This window comes from Tiliqua scincoides, chromosome 13 (assembly GCF_035046505.1).
Source record: "Tiliqua scincoides isolate rTilSci1 chromosome 13, rTilSci1.hap2, whole genome shotgun sequence".
Lineage (NCBI taxonomy): Eukaryota > Metazoa > Chordata > Lepidosauria > Squamata > Scincidae > Tiliqua > Tiliqua scincoides.
In genome coordinates, this window is record NC_089833.1 from 14,258,312 (window position 1) to 14,278,246 (window position 19,935).

General features: G+C 49.8%; 1 protein-coding gene across 2 annotated transcripts in view; it reads left to right on the forward strand.

The window, feature by feature from the left end:
* Nucleotides 1–852: 852 nt before the first annotated feature.
* Nucleotides 853–19,935, forward strand: part of LFNG (LFNG O-fucosylpeptide 3-beta-N-acetylglucosaminyltransferase) — a 28,689-nt gene continuing 9,606 nt past the window's right edge. The window contains exon 1 of one of the 2 annotated variants that reach the window (XM_066640629.1): nt 853–1,752. In XM_066640629.1, the coding sequence (XP_066496726.1) occupies nt 1,348–1,752 (405 nt within the window). In that variant the 5' untranslated portion in view covers nt 853–1,347. Of the gene's footprint in view, nt 1,753–19,126; nt 19,144–19,935 lie in introns of those variants that run through there. The other variant, XM_066640630.1, reaches the window with a different exon arrangement.

Here is a 19,935-nt window from a genome sequence, read left to right on the forward strand (position 1 = left end):
GCGCCTCTGTCTAGGATGACCTGATTAGGGGGGGGCAGAGTGCCTCTACATAAGAACATAAGAACAGCCCCACTGGATCAGGCCATAGGCTCATCTAGTCCAGCTTCCTGTATCTCACAGCGGCCCACCAAATGCCCCAGGGAGCACACCTGATAACAAGAGACCTGCAAGGCATTCTGGGAATTGTAGTTAAGAACATAAGAACAGCCCCACTGGATCAGGCCATAGGCCCATCTAGTCCAGCTTCCTGTATCCCACAGCGGCCCACCAAATGCCCCAGGGAGCACACCAGATAACAAGAGACCTCATCCTGCTGCCCTCCATTGCATCTGGCCTTCTCATAGCCCATTTCTAAAATCAGGAGGTTGCGCATACACATCATTGCTTGTACCCCGTAATGGATTTTTCCTCCAGAAACTTGTCCAATCCCCTTTTAAAGGTGTCCAGGCCAGATGCCAGTCACCACATCCTGTGGCAAGGAGTTTCACAGACCAACCACACGCTGAGTAAAGAAATATTTTCTCTTGTCTGTTCTAACTCTCCCAACACTCAATTTTAGTGGCTGTCCCCTGGTTGAGGGCATTTGGGCAGCTCAACATGGAAAAAGCAGCACCTTCCCTCTTCTAGCCATTGATTCCAGGCACTCTGTCCCTGTTGGCATCTGGTCCCCCTGCATTGCACAGTTTCTCCCCTGATGCAAGCTTCATCCACGTGGGCGCTCAGACTAGACCCTGAGGCCCCGCCCACCAGACTGTTCCCCGCCCCCTTTTCCAGACCTCTGCCTGGGAGGCGGGGAGAGAAGTTTTAAAAGCGCAGCGGAGCTGGGGAAGGCAGGCGATTGTCAGCGGGTTTCGGAGCAGGAGGGGAGACTTTGCAAGCGGTGCCGCTCAAGGAGAGACACGTGTGCAACTATTCACACGCACCTGTGGCTTGCACGCATCTGGACAGCTGCTGCTAAACTTTTTTTGCAAACTTTGCTCAAGGAGAGACGCGTGTACGCGCATTCACACGCATCTTGGGCAGCTGTTGCTTAAATTTCTTTGCAAACTGCTCAAGGAGAGACGCGTGTGCACACATTCACACGCATCTTGGACAGCTGTCGCTTAACTTTGCTCCAGGAGAAACGCGTGTATGCACATTCACACGCATCTGTGTCTTTTGCACGCATCTTGGGCAGCTGTTGCTCAACTTCCTTTGCAAACTTTGCTCAAGAAGAGACGCGTGTACGTGCATTCATACGGATCTGTGTCTTGCACGCATCTGGACAGCTGTTAAATTTGGGGGGGGGCAAAGATTCGTGTCCTGCTTGTTTTTTTTTCTCGCGATCCTCTGCCAAAAAGCTCCAGGATGCTGAAAAGCTGCGGGAAGAAGCTGCTGCTGTCCTTGGTGGGCTCCATGCTGACCTGCTTCCTGGTGCTGGTGGTGGACCAGCAGAAGCGGCACGTGCTCAGCCTGGGCGGGGAGGGGGCTGCCGGCTTGTTCCTGAGACCCTTCGAGAGCCCCCGCGACGGAGCATCCGCGGGGCAGAGACCTCCGGCTGAGGTCAAGCGCGCCTTCACCGACTACTTCGCCCAGCTGAGCCGGGGGAAGAGAGACGCGCTGCCCCCGGAGGAAGGCAAGCCCCGGCAGCGCCCGCAGCTGGAGGAGCTCTCGCCCAGGGACGTCTTCATCGCGGTGAAGACCACCAAGAAGTTCCACAGCTCCAGGCTGGAGCTGCTGCTGGACACCTGGATCTCCTGCAACAAGGACGTGGTAAGGGAGGCGATGCCCCGTCATGGGGGGGCCCGAATAGTTTTCTGCCCCCAGTAAGAGACATCGCAGGTTGCTTGGCAAGCACCCCCCTCTTGCTTAGAGAAAAAGCACTCTGCACATGTTCGGTTTCCTTGCTGGCCCAGGGTTCCAAAACTGGCTGCTGCCAGAGAATGCAGAGGGATATTCAAACCCTTGCATAGCTGGGTGCAAAGCACCAAGTCTGGCAAGGAGCCTCCCCTTGGAGGCTGTTCTGTTTTGCTCCCCCCACCTGGAATGGCTCTGAAGGGGAGGGGGCTCCTTGCATGTTGTGAGGCTCCCTGCAAGACTTAGTGCTTCGCCCCCCCCAGCTACGCCACTGGCTTCTGGTAGGAGCCGTTTTGGAAGGGTTCTGTGGTCTGTGCCCGAAAGCAGTGCCGACCCCCCACCTGGGACAGCGCAGGGGTGTTGACCCAGAACCAGGCTCCACCACCTCTCCCCGACTAGCCAGCACTCATCCAGCAGGCGCGGGGCACTGGCAGCGAGGGGGAGGCAGCCGGGGCAGGGTGCCAGCCTGTGCCAAGGAAGCTCTAATGAGCTGGAAGGATGTCGCCCGGCGAGTACCTGCAAGCCCAGCGCCTTGATCTGTAGCGTCTCCACCCTTGCCCCCCAGGAAGGAAAAGTGAGGCGCACTCCTCCACCACAACCTCACACAGCCTGTCTGAAGCTGGCCTGCTGCCCAGAGAGGCTGCTCTTGGAGGGCTGGCGTGATATTTGCTTCTCTGCCCCACTGCGGGCAGTACTCAGCCTCAACGCAGAGGTGCAGGGCTTGAGGCTTGCCTTGGCAACCCCAATACCTTAGTCCTACCTAAATGCATGGAGGTGAATGGCAGGGCACTCTGCACATGTTCAGATGACTTTCCCCATGATAATTCCACTGGAAAGGAAATCTTCATGCAGCTGTATTTACTCTGGGCTATCTAAATCGTATAGTTTCTCCTGCAAATGGGCCTGGTAGACCACACGCACTTGCACTTTCCATGATCAAAATGAATTGAAAAGTGACAGGTGGGGAGTGTGAGCAGGACCTACATCCTTGCCCCAGATCTCCTGTGGCTCATTTAAAGGGGATTTGGGGGGGGGGGTTGTTAGCCCCACAGAAAGACCCCAGTGTTAATGGAGAAATGCGATATACTTAAAAAAAAAAAAATTAGTATAGCATATGCAAGCTTCTGAGTGCCACAGGGTGACTTGTCAAGCCAAGCTTGATATTAGCTCCCTTTTAAGTTTTGCTTGATAAAAAGTTCTACCTGACCCAGAAGAGCACCTTCTGCCTGCCTCAACAGACACTAATATAATTCATACAGCTCATCTCTTGCAATCTTCTTGCCAAACTGTTTTCCAGTTACCTATACAGCACTACCAAGGTGCATGGCGTTTTGAAAAGCGCAAGGAACAGGTCTCTGTCCTGAAGAGCTTACAATCTCACATTAGACATGGTGAAGAAACAGCCAAGGAAGAAAGGTTGGGAAGCAGGGGCCAAAAGGCAGGGGAAGGATGTGCCAATCAAACATTATTTTTGTTCTGTGTCACTCAAACTTTGTGTGTGCTGCTCTGATTTTTTTAAATTAAACTACAAATAAACCACTGTTTAGCTGGGAATTCAGCTCCATGCGGGCAGCAGTGTTTGTCTAGGTGACAGCAAAAACCAGCTAACGAAAACCCCTAAAAGGTATCAAGACTGGTCACGTCTACACTATAAAACCTGGAACCAGTTTCAGACCTGTTCAGGTGTTACAGATCCTTAGCCGGTAAGGCTAGAGGTAGTCTGTAGGTCAGCGGAAGGGCTAGGATCCCCAAACAAAGCCTTCTATAGGACCCTTCAGAAAATGACTGTTCACAAGGGTGTTACTGGGAAGTGGTGGCAGTTAAACTGGTTTCAAACTGGTTTCCTATTTGGAGTGTCGAGGAAGTTAAAAAAAAAAGCCTGGCTGAGGATGGAGAGAGTTGGTCTGTTGCCTTTAAGGTATCTCAGACAGAACAAAACAGGCCAGAAAATCCCTGATCTGAGCTTTGAGAGCTGCCTGATTGTTTAAATCAACTCTGTAACCAACTTCCCCTGGATTCCCAGCAGCCAGAATTAATTATTCCCCCCCCTTCTCCTGCTCAGATGCCTGTTTATGCCTCCTCCTCCCCTTTCCCTCCCACCTTATTCTCCTTTCACTCTTCTCAAGAAGATTGGCAGTGAGGGCCATGAAATGCAATTTGTGTCACTGGACTGGACTTGTCAAATGCAAAGCAGGGACTTAAAGAACAAACTCTGGAGCTTAAAGAAAAGAGGAGGGAGAGAAGAATTTCTCAGGCTTGTCGAGAGCAAAGGCGAGGGGGCTGTGAACATCAAGTGCCTGTCCCCCTGCCCTAGATCTGTGGATAAAGTCCCAAGATGGCCAGCGAGTCATGGGAAGCAAAGAACTCTGAGAAACTGTTCCAGGTTTTTTTTTTTAAAGTGGTCTGTCCCTTAAGAAGAGCTAGCTTTGTGCACAAGGGCTAGCTGCTATTTAACTTTTCTCATTTATACAGCGTTCAGTCCTCCAAAGTGCTTTTTCATCCACCCTTGCAGAATGGCCCATTTTACAGATGGAGAAACTGAGGCAGAGGCAGACTTGCTTGTGAGGCTTCTCCTGAGTCTACGGCAGACCTGTGATTCGAATCTCACCATCTCGTGCTCAGGTTTCCATCTGTGGGTCACATTAGTATCTGATGTTGTGGTCCCCATGCAGAGGATTTGTTTGCCAAGAGGCAACTTCCTGCACTCTGTGTAAGCCCTTGGGAAGCTGGCCTTCTCTGCTCAAGGGAAGAAGGAAAATCTTGGTTCTTTTCTACACTTTTGCAAAGTGTGCTGAGATCTTCCATGCCACATAGTAGGACCAGCTTAGTAAGGTGTGTGCTCTGCCTCTGAGCTGTAGCCCCTTCCCCTAAAGGTGTGGCCCCTCTTTTCCTTGGCACCTGGACCTTGCCCAGAAACTATACCCAGGAGCTCAAACCCAAAGTGAGAATTGTGCTTCTAGACCAGCAAATTCTGTCTAGAGTCTTGGATCCTCTTTATGCAGCTGATTTATCTTTTGTGGTCCATCCATTCTTCCAGGAACTCTCTTTTGTGTCTCACCACAACCCTTTGGGGTAGACCATGTGTGAAGATGGTGATATGCACAAGATGTTTAGTTGTTTCATAGAAAAAGTGGATGTTTGAGCACAAGATTTTTGTGTTCCCCACCAGCTTCTAACAAGTTTGCTTGATAAAACCATGGACCATTGGGTCATATCGCGCAGCGCATCATCAACCTTCATCTTCCAGCTTTGGGGGACATCTATACATCTCACTGTCTGCAGAAGTCACATAGAATTCTTCCATTCAGCTCATAAGTTCTTTGACTGTTGCCTTTGGGTAGACAATACAGAACTATTAGAGCAGCACCACACGATTCCTGAACAGTTTCTAGCCCACAGCCATAATTACGTTGACTAAGGTGATATAGCTGTTACCATGCTCCTGGGCATTATGGTCTGTTATACTGTTTTTATATTATGATGCATGTTGTATAGAATGTGTGGGTGAGTGTGTAGCGTGTGATTGTTGGAATTGTAGTATATATTTATGCTTGGATCTCAAAGGTGCATAAATTTCGTTGTGCTGTAGCACAATGACAATAAAGTTACTACTTCTACTACTACTACTACATATGGGGGGGGGGGCTTTTCCATGGCAGAATTGAGGCCCAAGGACAGCAGTGATGATGCAAGGAGGGGGCACTGTGGACATTCCATTTACTCCCCTTATTATAGGTGATTGGTTTAGGACCCTGTGTTTCTGAACCTTCCAACCTCACACCTGTTTTATTATGAACAGAACACCATCAGTGTTTGTATGTTTGCACTTTGCGTTGAGTGTAGAGACGGATCCGTGCCTGGGAGAGGGAGAATGGATTTATAATCTAGGAATGTGTTATATTTCTTTTTCCTTGCAGTTCGCTATGGTGTCTTTAACCCACAAAGGCACAAAGTACCTGCTTCTTTCAAAAGATGTTCCTTCTTATCTTTTTCATTAGCACATCTGGGGTACCTTCAGTCACTTTTGGTTGCTGTCCAGGTCTAGAAAAATTGCAAGGGTTTCAGAGGGAACTTGAGTAGTGTTGTGGGAGTGGCATTTTGTTACTCCAGAACGCTTTCTAGGGCCCACCTGGGTACCCATCAGGCCAAGCACCCCTTGAGATCTGCAGATGCTTTTTGGCTTGGGTTTTCATAAAAGCAGAAACACTTAGGTTAATTTTTTGTGTGTGTTTGTGGATCATCGGCCGCTGTGATGGAGTAGCAGGCTGTCTGGGAACTGTCGGTGGATGATGCCCCAACACCTACAGACAATTCTGGGAATCGCTGCCCCTTTTTCTCTCAAGGCTTCAGTCTTCTGGGTTTTTTGTTCGGTGTCGTTTGTCCTTTCGGCTTCCCAGAGTCTCGCGGCGCGGCTCTCACGCTGTCTCCCCGGGCCAGCTAACAAAGCCCCTTTTCTCCGGGGGCTGAGAAAAGACTTTGCCGTCACTTGTGTGGTTCTTTTGCCGTGGGAACAGGGGGAGCTGGGGCGAGCAGTGTCCAGGTCAGGTTGCCTAGAGATGGGGGGCTAGGGAGCTGGGGAATGGGGGTCGCATCTTGGAGAACTGCCCGTCCGACAGCCCGCTGAGTGACACCTCTCCTACAGCACTTGAGGGACAAGCATTGGGGGGACAAGTTGAAGCTGCTGAAGAGGAGAAGAAGGCTCAAGTGGGAGGTAGGAGCGGGGAGGGGAAGGGGCTGTGTCCCACTCTTTCCTGCAGAGCTGCCTATTGAGACCTCAGTGCTCTGAATCCTGGATTGGCTGAAATCAACTGCAAGCCACACAACAATTGAAGGGGAGTGTCAACACCATCCACAGTTGTGTGCATTTGCAACTCTGGTTCCTAGAGCTTGGTTCCCATGCGTTCATCTCAGCAGGAGTGTGCTGAACCGGCAGCCTGCTTGGCGAATACGTCCATACAGAAGTGCAGCATGTTTTAAAAATGGGATCAGAAAAGAAATCCAGTTCTGCAAGGCTTGTTTCCCTTTAACCATTAGCTCCTTGTCAGCACTGGTGCTGCTCTAGGGGAAGTCATCACATGGAGCGGGGTGGGGGAAGCCAGATGGATGTAGCTTTGGTCTGAGTTGGGCCTCCTTCCTCTTTGCTTCCTTCCCCTTTGTCTGTCTCAGTTCTGTATTTGCATGGTTTCTCTTGTGCCAAGTGCCTTTGTGGCATCAAGGGGTGTGTTTGTGTGTGTCAAAGCAGAATAGTCAACTCATTAGGAATTTCTGAAGCAGTCTAGGCTGAAATCCCATGTCAATTTTTCAAGCATTTCAATAATCACTTTCAGTTAATCTTCCTTCCTGAGCGTTATTGCTGTTTACAAGTTATGGTTTTCTTTTAATGCACCTGCAAGCCCTCCAGCTAGTGCGACAAAGTGCTCTGGTTTCCTGACGAGCTTCACCCTCCAGTTACAATGGGATGCAACCCCATCATAAGATGGTTGGTGAACAATCCCTTAACACTGTTCCTTTCTGTTCTGCTTACCTGCCCTGATTCCATCACTGATTCATTGCTTGTGAAATTGATGCAGTTGAGGTGCATTCGTGTCAGTTTCACTAAATGCTTCTGCTGTTCCTGTTTTTAAAAATCATGTAGCGTTTGCTCTGTGTATTCAGTACTAGCATGACCCTTTTGAAAGGGGGAGAGCATAAATGAATGCTAGGGGCCATAGCTTTCCAAGCTGGTTTTGCAAGATGCTAGAAGGAATGGGGGCTGGATAACATGGTTCTCATCCATGGGCGGTTCCGGGGGGGGGGCATGGGTGCCTGACCCCAGCCCCCAAACTGTTGCACCAGTATGGAGCAAAGTCGGGAGCCAGGGGAATGCCCACTGAACAGGGCATTAGTGGCCAACAGAGCTGAGTTGCAATAGGAGTCCAGGTCTACTCAGCAGGTAGCTCCAAGCCCTGTGTCCAGGCAGGAGCCCAGGTCTACCTACCCAACAAATGACCACAGAGGCCATAAGCTCAACCCAGGAGCCCAAGTCTACCCTGAAGGTAGATCTGGGCTCCAAATCTAGGTGGGAGCCCAAATCTTATCTGCCCTGCAAATGGCCATGGAGGCCATAAGCTCAGCCAGGAGCCCAGGCACACCCAGCAGGTAGACCTGGGCTCAGAGTACGGGCTGGAGCCCATGTCTACCCACCTGGTTGACCTGGGCTCTGGAGTCAAGTGAGTACTCATGCCCCCCCCCCCAAACACTGGATCTACCCCTGCTCTCATATTGGTGCCTCCAGTCATTAAGAGCTTTGCCAGTTAATTCTTTGCCAAAGGTACACTCCTCTGCTGAGGAAGAAGATTTTAAAATGTGAAAGGAGTTAAGGTGGCATGTTTGGCAGGCTTCCTGAAACAAGGGTGGGTAGAACAAAGCTCCCCCCCCCTCCCCTTGGTTTACCTGCTCTGGATGAAAAACAACTTTAAAGTAGGTTTCCTCTTTCTGCTGCATTTCGGAGCGCTTGCAAAAGTGGTTCTAAGATCTCAAACCAAACGTGCTTCCTTCCTGTGGTTGAAGCACAAGGGGGTGAGCGGTCTGCTTCGCTTCGAAGTCCTGCTTCAAAAACCACGGATTGGAGGGCTGCAGTTGAGATGTTTATCCTGTTAATACAGACCTAGCATCACTTTTATAACACAGTGAATGAACCCTTGTGTGAAATGGAGCTCCTAAGAACCAGTTATAGCATCTCCAGATCACAGCTCGACCCTGAGAATCCTGAAGCGGGTCAGTAAATAATGATCTTCTAACAGGAGACTTTGAGTTTTCTAAAGCGTCTTTAAACATATCTTTTAGGGATGCAACAGGCTCACAAATTTCCATACGGGATGCTCTCTCTATCTCCTGGGCAAGGTGACCTCTTGACCTAGACCCAAGCCCTCGTCAACCCAAGGGGCTCTTGGGTGGCCCAGCCTAGTTCCTGTTCTCCGTTTTGTATCTCTGAGCAACCATGACTCACTTCTCAGTTACTGTGAAACCAGAGGGAGAATGGGGGAATGCTCTGCACCAAGTGTGCCAGGTCACCAGTCGGAGATTCGTTCACCTTAGGCGATCAGGAAAGGGATGCTTTGAAAAGTTGGTGGTCTTTCCTTTTAAATGACAGGTGACCAATGCAGGCATGTCAGGGTGCACTAACAGACATGTAACTGGACCACTAACTGCAGTGGTTTATTTATAAGGCTGCCATTATATTGCATGCGTAACTCCACAAACCTTTGCCTTGATTGATGAATCTGTGCTATGAACATAGAACAGCTACGATGGCTCAATTTTCAATTGCTCAGACTCATAAGCCCAGAAACATACATAGCAACCAAATGGTAGGAACACACTGTTGTGGTTAAACACACAATGGTGTTAAGTGGTTAAGCATTTAGTGATTACAACAGAGCAGTTTGGAATGTCTTGGGTGGAGAGTAAAAGATGGGCATTAAGGGATCTTGAGTAGGCACCTTGAGATTTCCTGTAGACATCCAGCATGGTTAATGGTGGGATAATATCTACTAAGACATTTTGTGGTGGTGTAGTTGATGCCCCTGGCAGCAGTTTGCTGAGCTGCCCTTGTGTCACAGAAGGGCTCACAAGGTCTTTGGCTGCCATTGGCTGAGCCACCTTAATCTGGAGGGTCTTTGAGTACCATTGGCTCATGTTGGCAACCTTCAGTCTCGAAAGACTCTGGTATCGCGCTCTGAAAGGTGGTTCTGGAACAGCGTCTAGTGTGGCTGAAAAGGCTGATTCGGGAGTGACAGTCCCTTCCACACCGGGAGCAAGTGCAGTCTGTCCCTGGTCTGTCTCCCTGGCTGTGGGCCTTCCTTCTTTGCCTCTTAGCCTCAGACTGTTGGCCAAGGGTCTCTTCAAACTGGGAAGGGCCATGCTGCACAGCCTGCCTCCAAGCGGGCCGCTCAGAGGCCAGGGTTTCCCACTTGTTGAGGTCCACTCCTAAGGCCTTCAGATCCCTCTTGCAGATGTTCTTGTATCGCAGCTGTGGTCTACCTGTAGGGCGCTTTCCTTGCACGAGTTCACCATTGCTAAGCTGTTGGAATTCTGAGGGGCAAACAGGGCATGGAGGAGTTTGGGGGGGAATATAAGAAGCAGCCTCTTGAAGTCAGACTGTTGGCCCATCTAGATCAACGGGAACTAGCAGCAGGTTCAGACAGGAATTTCCTCCGCCTTGGAGATCTGGCTGGGGATTGAACCTGGAACCATCTGCATGGAGAGTGGTTGCTCTACCCCTAAGCCAAGGGGCTGGGTGTGCTGCACTGTGCTTTTGTGACCAACCCCTCTCCTCTGCTGATCTGAAATAGCATCGCAAATACAGCTGCAGGCCCATTTTTGACTGTAATCGTTCAGTTCTTGCTGTGTAAGTGTTCCCTGGCTCCACCACCTGGGCCTTTCTGACCCATTTGCTTACCAAAAAGAAGTCCTCCTAAGCGCTAATAACCACTTTGGTGCTTGTTGTATTTCAGCAATGAACAAAGCCAACAGGGTTAGGATGGTTTTAAAAATAATAATAATAATAAATGGTGGCAATTAAATTATTATGTTCCTGGAGGGTGAAGGATTGCATGGCAGCTGTTGGCATGCCAGGAGGCAGATGTGTTCCTAAGCTCTCAATTTTTGGCTTCTTTTGCTTGTTTTGCACAAAACAATCTCCTCTCGCTACCGCTCATTTCTTGTCTCTAACTGAAGATCTTGCACTGCCAGAATATTTAACTCCCCCACCCCTATTTCCTCCTTTCTATCTCTAGATTAGGGGTGCCCAAACCCCAGCCCTGGGGCCACATGCAGCCCTCGAGGCTTCTCAATGCGGCCCTCAGGGAGCCCCCAGTCTCCAATGAGCCTCTGGCCCTCCAGAGATTGGTTGGAGCCTGCACTGGCCCGACACAACTGCTCTCAGCGTGTTTGCTCTCAGGACTGTTTCACCTCTCAGGAAAGGCCAGCCTTGCTTTGTGCAAGGCCTTTTATAGGCCTTGAGCTATTGCAAGACCTTCATTCATTCATATAAGTTCATCTTTAATATATTCATTTATGTAAACTTATGCAAATTTATTCACATTTTAAATGTAAATTAATTCTCCCCCCCCGCCCCCGATACAGTGTCAGAGAGATGATGTGGCCCACCAGTCAAAAACTTTGGACACCCCTTCTCTAGATGTTCAGGGGGGCTATTTTGCTCTGCTCCACACACACACACACACACCCTTCGTAGTCCTGTTCCTGCCTTGTATTATCTAGTCTTGGGGGCAGTCCCTTCTCCTTCTACACTGGAAGAGAAGTGAGTCTACAGTTGTAACTGATTCATCGCTGAAATACTTAGCAAGCCAGAGATGAGTGCAGGGGAGGGGAGGGGGGAATAGTCATGCCAAAAAGGAAGGGGGAGGCTGGACATACAGATGTGAGTTAATCCAAACCCACCGCAATCCAGCTGAGTCTGAGGATTTGCCTTAACAGGATCACACAGGGCAGGCCCTCTCATCTCAGCATGTGGAGGGTAAGAGTCCAGAGTTCAGGAAGGCGGGTGGTCTCCTTTACCACTTAGCTAGAGGGCATTGCCTTTCAGACATGGTCCACGTGACCCAGGTGATACCAGCTCCCGAGTAAAAACCCAGCAGTGGATTGTACCGGCATCAGCTTTAGGCTGTACAAGTTTCAAATGCATGTTTTTGGCTCGGAGTCATGTCAAGGAAAGGGGGCGCAGTGTGCCCCCTAAGAAATAAAGGAAATAATCCAGTGATCCAGGGCTGCCTGGCTCTCAGCCCTGGGAAGGAGCCCTGCTCCTTAGTCCAAAATGTGGGGGAAGAGGCTGCTATTGCCTCAGAGTGAGGAGGGAAAGGGGCTTCCGATCTTGCTCTCCTAACGGCGATGTTTCAGGGTGCTAAATCCAGTGCCAGATTGTAGCCATCTAGGGTTGCCAAGAAACATGGTCAGAACCCTGATGAATCTGTCCCTGACTTTCAGATCTGCTGTGATTTGCTTCTCTCTCTCTCTTTCTCTGCAAGGAATGTATTTGCCTTTTGGGAGAGTGCATTCCGACGCTGCTGCAGCTCCCAAATTTTCATTGCACCTTGGCTGGAGTCCCTGCCCTTAGGGGGAGCAGCCGGCGAGGGTGCGGGCTGTGTGCTGCGCACACGCCCCATAAACCCCAGTGCGCTTCTGTGTACAGAACAAACAAGGCCGTGTTTACTGTTTACAGTCCAAACACAGGTGTGGATCAGATGACCTGAGCGGGCAGGGATGCACCTAACCAGTTCTGGCCACTTTGATGCAGCTTTACTTGGGAGGGCTGGCGAAGGAGAGGGTACAGGGAACATGACTTGGGGCCTACAGATCATCTCCTGACTAGTCTGGGGCTGGGGACCTGCCCTTTGGGGAGGGGCTGAGCACTAGCAATTCTGGCTCAGGTGAGGAGCAGAAGATCCAGAGGTTGCCCTCTCTTGTTCTGGAATGTGGAAATATCTGAACCTGCCTTATGAAGAGTTAGATCCTTGGTCTGTCTTTAGTTTATTGGCTAGTGGCGGTGTAGAGGTTCAAGTAGGGGGTCTTTCTCTAGAGGTAGGGGAAGGTTGATCCTGCAACTTTATTTCAGTATGTCCTTTGGCCTGATCCAGCTGGACTCTTCCTAAACTCTTTGTAAGTTGAACAGATTTGGGCAGCCCATCTCAGAGGGTAGCTGCAGGGCTTCCAGACAAGCTTCCCTGCCTGTCCCCCTCTTCATGCTTTGCCAACGCTCTGTCCATTACCACAGGCTGGCAGAACACAGTCGAGTGCCATTGAGCGCCTGCCCCGGGCCATGTGGCATTTCCATTCAGGCCTCCATAATAGGAGTTGGAAACTCAAAGTCCTGGAGAGAGGCACACCATGAGGAGTGCGAAGTGGGAGGGGTGTGTGGGCACCTAATTGCACAAGGGCTCTCATTGTCCCAGTGGGGATTGTTGATTATAATAGCATTTAAAATGACAGAAGGGGAGATTCTTCCTGAAGAGCAGAAGGATAGGGGCACCCGTGCCTTTTGCGCATGCCTTATAACTTCAGGCTCTTTTGTGAACAAAAAGGATCAAGTTCTGAGCTGGGGGGGGGTCCTTGTGCCATCCACAATCCTGAAGACCTGGCAAGGCTGGAACATTTTTTTTGGGGGGGGGGGGCTGTGCGTTTGCAAAACAAAGTTAATGCCTGCAAATATGTATTTGGGTTGACTTGTTTTGTATGCAAGGGTCTGGGTTCAAAGATTGTTTTTAGTCAATAACTCTGCAATGGACCAGCCCTGCAGGCGACGCCCCCTTCAAACTGTTGCTGTCTTGCCCCCCACCCCACCCCGCCTTCCTGGCATAAGTGACTTTTCCAGCTGTCAGAGCGACGCAACAAAAGAAACTGGAACTATCCAGTCCAACCCCCCTTCGCCTGTCCCTTGGGAATTTCAGAAGTGCAAACCTTTTTCAGATCTGCCTGGCTGTGTGCAGGGTTGAGCTCTGTGGCTCTTATCTGCTCCCTGCATGACTCTGCCAGTGTTGGGACAAAAGGACAATTCTTGTGGGCGCCATGAACAGGGTCCCACCTAAAATTGGCTTGTGACCCACCTCGCGGGTCTCGATCCACAGTCTGAGAATCATGGCTCACGCTAAAAATTGGTGATGTTTCCATAAGAACAGCCCCACTGGATCAGGTCATCTGGTCCAGCTTCCTGTATCACAGCGGCCCACCAAATGCCCCAGGGAGCACACCAGATAACAAGAGACCTGCATCCTGGTGCCCTCCCTTGCATCTGGCATTCTGACATAACCCATTTCTAAAATCAGGAGGTTGCACATACACATCATGGCTTGTAACCCGTAATGGATTTTTCCTCCAGAATCTTGTCCAATCCCCTTTTAAAGGCGTCCAGGCCAGATGCCATCACCACATCCTGTGGCAAGGAGTTCCACAGACCGACCACACGCTGAGTAAAGAAATATTTTCTTTTGTCTGTCCTAACTCTCCCAACACTCAATTTTAGTGGATGTCCCCTGGTTCTGGTGTTATGTGAAAGAGCATCTCCCTATCCACTCTGTCCATCCCCTGCACAATTTTGTATGTCTCAATCATGTCCCCCCTCAGGCATCTCTTTTCTAGGCTGAAGAGGCCCAAACACCATAGCCTTTCCTCATAAGGAAGGTGCCCCAGCCCCGTAATCATCTTAGTCGCTCTCTTTTGCACCTTTTCCATTTCCACTATGTCTTTTTTGAGATGCGGCGACTGGATCTGGACACAATACTCCAGGTGTGGCCTTACCATCAATTTGTACAATGGCATTATAATATTAGCCGTATGAAGTCTGGCAACTTGGTTTTTAAAAACTGGTTCTCAAAGGTTCCGCTTCAGTGCTTGTCTCTGCTAAAAAGTGTATCTGACCCACAAGTTCAAGGACAAGAAATGGCTCTTCTGGGACCTGAAAGAAGCTGTGTCACTATCAGTGTGAGAAGGTTATTGTGTGAACCGAGCATTGGTGGCTGTTGGGAGACCTACGGTCTAGACCTAGATAATGCAGGATCATTGCAAGGGGCTAAATGAGGGCTCCAGCTTCTAAAGCTCTTGCTAATTTATTTTTAAAAATCCAATCATGTGATTTCTCTGCCAGAGATTAAAATGGGGGTACAAAAGGGGTGATCCAAAACTGCCTATGGAATGGGAGGTCATGAGGTTAATTGCATCAGATCGCAGTACTTTGCTTGGTTCCTTAAATTGAAATTGCTGTCTGTGCAGAAGCAAGTGGGTGGGGGAGATTTCTGCCATCATAAGCTCTTTTTTTTTTCTTGTGCATGTGCCTGTCTTTTCTGCCTGTCTTCCTGAAGTTATTTTGCCACTATGGGTTTTAAGCCTCTGCAGAATGTGATGGTGGAGGGCAAGGGCCGGTCAGTCCTGTCCCCACTATGGTCTCCCACCATTTCCATGCACAGTTGCAGCTTGCTACATAATAGGAAGGCGTTGAGGGCATTGCTGGTGAAGTCTGGGAACTTTAATTGGCTTTTGATGCTTGTAGCTCAGTTGCTTTTGCCACTGGAAGGTGAAATGAGTCACAAATGAAAGGAGAAATTAGACAGGAGGGCGAAGTGTGCTCATCATGTGAGAGACTGACACAGGGTAACTTTCCTTCCTTCTGCAGCTGCAAGAGAACCACATGCTTGGATGGTCTGTGTTGAGCCTGAGGATAGTTCCACTTAAGAACATAAGAACAGCCCCACTGGATCAGGCCATAGGCCCATCAAGTCCAGCTTCCTGTATCTCACAGCGGCCCACCAAATGCCCCAGGGAGCACACCAGAGAACAAGAGACCTGCAAGGCCTCCTGGGAGTTGTAGTTAAGAACATAAGAACAGCCCCACTGGATCAGGCCATAGGCCCATCTAGTCCAGCTTCCTGTATCTCACAGCGGCCCACCAAATGCCCCAAGGAGCACACCAGATAACAAGAGACCTCATCCTGGTTCCCTCCCTTGCATCTGGCATTCTGACATAACCCATTTCTAAATGGGTACTTTAATGGTACCCATCTCTAGTACGTCACATTCACCCTTTGGCCTTTTAGCTGTATATTTGCCTTGTTCTAAAAGGATAGCGTGCACTTGTGTGCCCCTAAGATGGTTCTCCACACATGAGACCTCTTCCCAAGTTGTGGAGAAGTAGCACCTCTGGTGCAGGTTCATCTGAAAGACAACCAGGAGGGTGTGGTGGTTTGGCGTTAGACCTGGAAGAGCCAGGTTCAGATCCCTGCTCAGTCGTGAAGCTTCCCTGGCAACAGCCTGGCCTACCTCACAAGGTTTTTTGTGAGGACAAAAGGAGGAGAGGAACTAACTGAGCTCCTTGGAGGGAGGGTGGTCTAAAAATGTGAAAAATAAAAGGGAGGTTGAAACAGTTGTAGATGTAGTCCTGTACCCCTTGGAGGAAAGGCTGGATAAAAATGTAAAGCTGACGAACTGGATTATATATATATATACGTTTTTCTAAATTAGATTTCCTAATTTATAGTAACTTGGAAAGAGATCTGTGCTTCTACGTGAGGTCATTCCTGCGCTTTGGGTGCTGTAGGGAATTAGCTCTACCCCCAACTACTATTTTATACCAGGTTCCACCCTCTACCAGTTTGGCTTCTTGGCATAGCTGAACCTCAGGATTCTGGTTTTTTTAAAAAAAAGTAGATGCCACAAGCCAGTAAGTAGTCTAGCCCACACCTGTGCTAAAGCAGCCTGACATTTCAGCCAGTAGGGATGCCTTGTGAACTGTTGCTGCAATGAGCTCTTAAAGGGCATGTTGGTGCCTTTTAGATCACCTTCAGCCCCTTGACTCGACTGCGGCAGCTAGACCAAGGACAAAGGCTCTTGGCTTTTTGGTCACTACAGGGGCCGTGACTGTGGAATCAATGCAGGCAGACTCAAAAGACCTTTCGGTACAAGTGAGCAAGGGCAGGGATCCTTGACGGGATGCTTTAGAAGGGAGTGTTCAAGACACAGGAGAGCCTCTGTTTCCCCATGACTCATTTGGAGGGGAAGGGCCGTGATGGGAGACGTCAAGCCCAGTGGTTGGAAGCTTGGGTCATCGCCAGGAGAAAGCCAGCCTGGCTTGGCACAGTTTGCCCTTTTGAAAGGTTGGCGGACAAGGGCATGGCATGTCCGTAGGACTCCGTGTGTCTCCCTGAAGGCCTGTTCCACTGCAGCCTTAAGGGGTAACGCTGCATTGTTCCCAGGTTGTACTCCTTGGGTGTCCACTATTGTCTACACAGGCCTTTGGCATCCTGTCTTTCTTCTAATTGCAGCCTTCAGGAACAATGCTGTTTCCTGCGTGTCCCCAGGCCAGGGTCCTCAGACAATGCAGCCTCTGAGTAAGCAGAAAGAGAAGAAGAAAAAAAATCAGTTTTCTTTCTGTATCCATTTTTAAAACCCTCCTTAGTTGTTGGGGACGGACTGACGGACATTCTAACCTTTCTTAGGACAGATGGGCATTTGTAATGTCTTTGGATGTCCTTGACAAGGGCTGGGGAACATGGTCTGCCCGTGGTCTTCTCTTTTGAGGAATCTGCTGGCTCTCCCAAGTCTTACCGGGCTACCTCTGGACATGTGCAGAGTTCCCACCACCGCATGGCAGCTGTAGCCAACACCTATGAATTCATGTTAAGATGCCTTTAGGCTTGAACGGCTTATGAATTAAATTCCCGCATAATTCCATGTTAAATGAAGTAAGCCCGGTGAGTGGCGACTTGACCCCGGGTCTTGCTATAGCTGAAATTCCGCACTCGAAGCTCTATGCCCAGCTGGTTTTCTTTAGGGCTGCCTTTGCACATATGGTGTACTGGGTGTATACTGGCAAAATGTCATGTGTGAAAGAGGCCAGCATACACTGTGCAACAAACCTGGGTTTATCTACTGAGAGTGAAGCCTACTGAGAGTGCTCCTTTCCAAGCCATGCCTGCATTCTGGAATATCTGAAAAGCCAAGAAGGTGAGGTCAGTTTTACCTGCACCCTGTCCCCTGAATATTCAGCATAGTCAGGGCCAGCTTTAAGCCAATTGGGCCCTGTGCCTAAGGGCACTAAGATTATCTGCTCTAGTCTTGCATGCCATTTTACATAAAAATCAATTTGGTCCATGAACTCACACGCACTTTTGGATTGCTTTCCGGTCTACCATTGAGTTATAAAGCCTATAATACATTTTATTTCTGAGACCTTGGCTGTGAATCTGGGGCCCTGCCCCCCAAAATGTTTCCAATTGGGCCCCGCAGCTCCTAAGGCCTGCCCTGTGCAGAATGGAACCCAGAGCCCTGCCTATGGCAGAGCTGAGCACAGCTCTAAGAATCTCAGACAAATTACATGTATAAAAGAGTGAGTGATTGTATTTCGGGGGGGGGGGGGAAGAGGAGGGACGCATTTGTTTGGATTTTAATTGGGTTTCCTGACTGGGTTCCTGCAGGGAGCAGGAAAGGGGTGGGCCTGGGGGTGGCCCAAGATTGTTCTTGAAGCACCAGGGGCTGCGGACATGCTGTACCCTTCCTTCCCGGGCAGCAGGGAGACGAGCAGGGAGGCTGTGGCTTTCCGGAGTTGGCTTCCAAGTGCCGCAGAGTCCCTTCCTGTTGGAGATATGGGCAAAGTGTCGGCTGCTGCTGCTGCATCGTCCTTCCCCGGGGTGCAGGCTGGGTGGTGGTACCCTCAGGACAAACTATTTCAATGCAAGTCAGTCCTAAACAGACAAAAAAAATCTTCTCTGATCTATTAATAGCCACCCGAGAATTACCAAGAGGCTATTTTGGGGAGTAGGCTAGAGGCAGCACGTCTGATCTAATCCCATAAACATGTTGCTTTCTATGAAATTCCCTCGGAGGGGGCTGCAAATAGGTCCCGATCTCTCCCCTTTTCCTCACTTCTGCTTCCTTCTCTTGGGAAGTCGGTGATCTGCCACCCTTTTCATGCCACCCTCAATAAATACAGTATAAGACTAGAGACCTACTGCCAATCCCACCCCCCCCTCCCAGGACACAATTCTGCTAGTCATGAAAAAGAGGAAAAATCTATGCCTGGCCACCAAAAATCCTTTTTGGCACTCAAACAACCTCCTGCTCTTAGCTTCTTGGAGCTCAGCGGCTATTTCCTTTGCATGTTTTTTTTTTGTTTTTTTGCAGCCATGAGGACTAGAAGCCTGGTTTTTGATAACACAACCCAAGGTTGAAATAGTCAGGAAGCTGAGTTTTGCATGAGTGCTTTTGTGCAATGCAGAATTAATACAGGCAGCCCCTGCAGAAGCCCACAGATTGTACTAGTTCCTGCCCTTCCTCCAAGGAGCTCAGAGTTTACGCTCTTCACCCTCACAACATATGAGAGCACCTAGGTTGAGTTGAGGGTCAGTGGTCCACTGTGAGTTCCCAGTGAGCTGAGCAGGCCTAGCCCTAACCATTAGGCGACACTTCCACTTAGCCCCCATGACATCCTCTCCTTTCATCTCCAGGGCTCCTGCAGGATCTGTTCTTCTGAGCTATGCTCCAGGATTTAAACCAACCCAAGCTGTTTTTGTAGATGTCCCCTGCTTGGCCTCCATTCTTTCCACCCCCCACTCCCCAGTTAACCAGCCCAGCTGTATGCTAATCAGAAGCAAACACCAACTTAGTTTCACCCTCTTCCATTAAGTTGGCTGAGAACATCTGAGCTATTGTTAGCAAGCCTATCGCTTCCCCCCCCACCCCCTGCCTGTGCATTCTTACAACAGAGAAAAAAAACCCACAGCATTGCCCAGGCTGGAATGAGGGATAGCAGCAGACTCCCAGGTCATATGAGACCCCCCCCCCCCCAACTCTTTTGTCTTCTCTTGATTTTGTTTGTAGTAACTTTTTTGGGCAGCTGGCTGCCCACTTTGTTCCCTTCACCCCCCCTTTTGTCTCTTTGTCTTCCTGCCTTCTGAATAATTTCAGATCCTTTCCCCACCTGTTCTCCCCCCCCCTTTCGCCTCTCCCCATCCAAAGCAAGCAGCAGGCCGGCTAACCGCAGATACAGTCAACAGATGCCAGGAATTACCTGTGTAAATAGAAGAGTGGAGCCAGGCAGGTGGCAGGTAGAGGAAGGCGGGGCACATCCACTCCCTTGGCGCCTGTTTGGGTGACCGTTGGAGGTGAATGTGAGGTTTTTTGTCATTGTCAGAGGTTCTGTGTGGGGTGGGAGCAAGATCAGTTGGCCTCCTGGGGATGGGGGCACATGACCCGGTGAGGCGAGGCTCGTGCCACAGAGATAAGTGTGGGGCCTGCTGTCACCTATTTGCAGGGGCAAGTTCCACTTGGCACCAGAAGAAAGATGATAGCCCCACGGCTGCCACTTAGAGGAGGCTAGGACCTGGGCAGTACAACAGGTGTGCCGCTCAGGACGTAAGTGCGTTTGGTGCTCGTGTATGGATTAGACAGTTGCAGTACATGCCTGGGGGGCATGGCTATAAATGATGCTGAAACAATCAAGTCACAGTAGTTTCCCAGGGATGCCACCCCCCTTCTCCAATTTAAGTTTCCTTGCTGAAGCTTTTATTTATGGCAGAGGGGACAACTTCCAAGCAATTATCTGCTTAGCTGTTG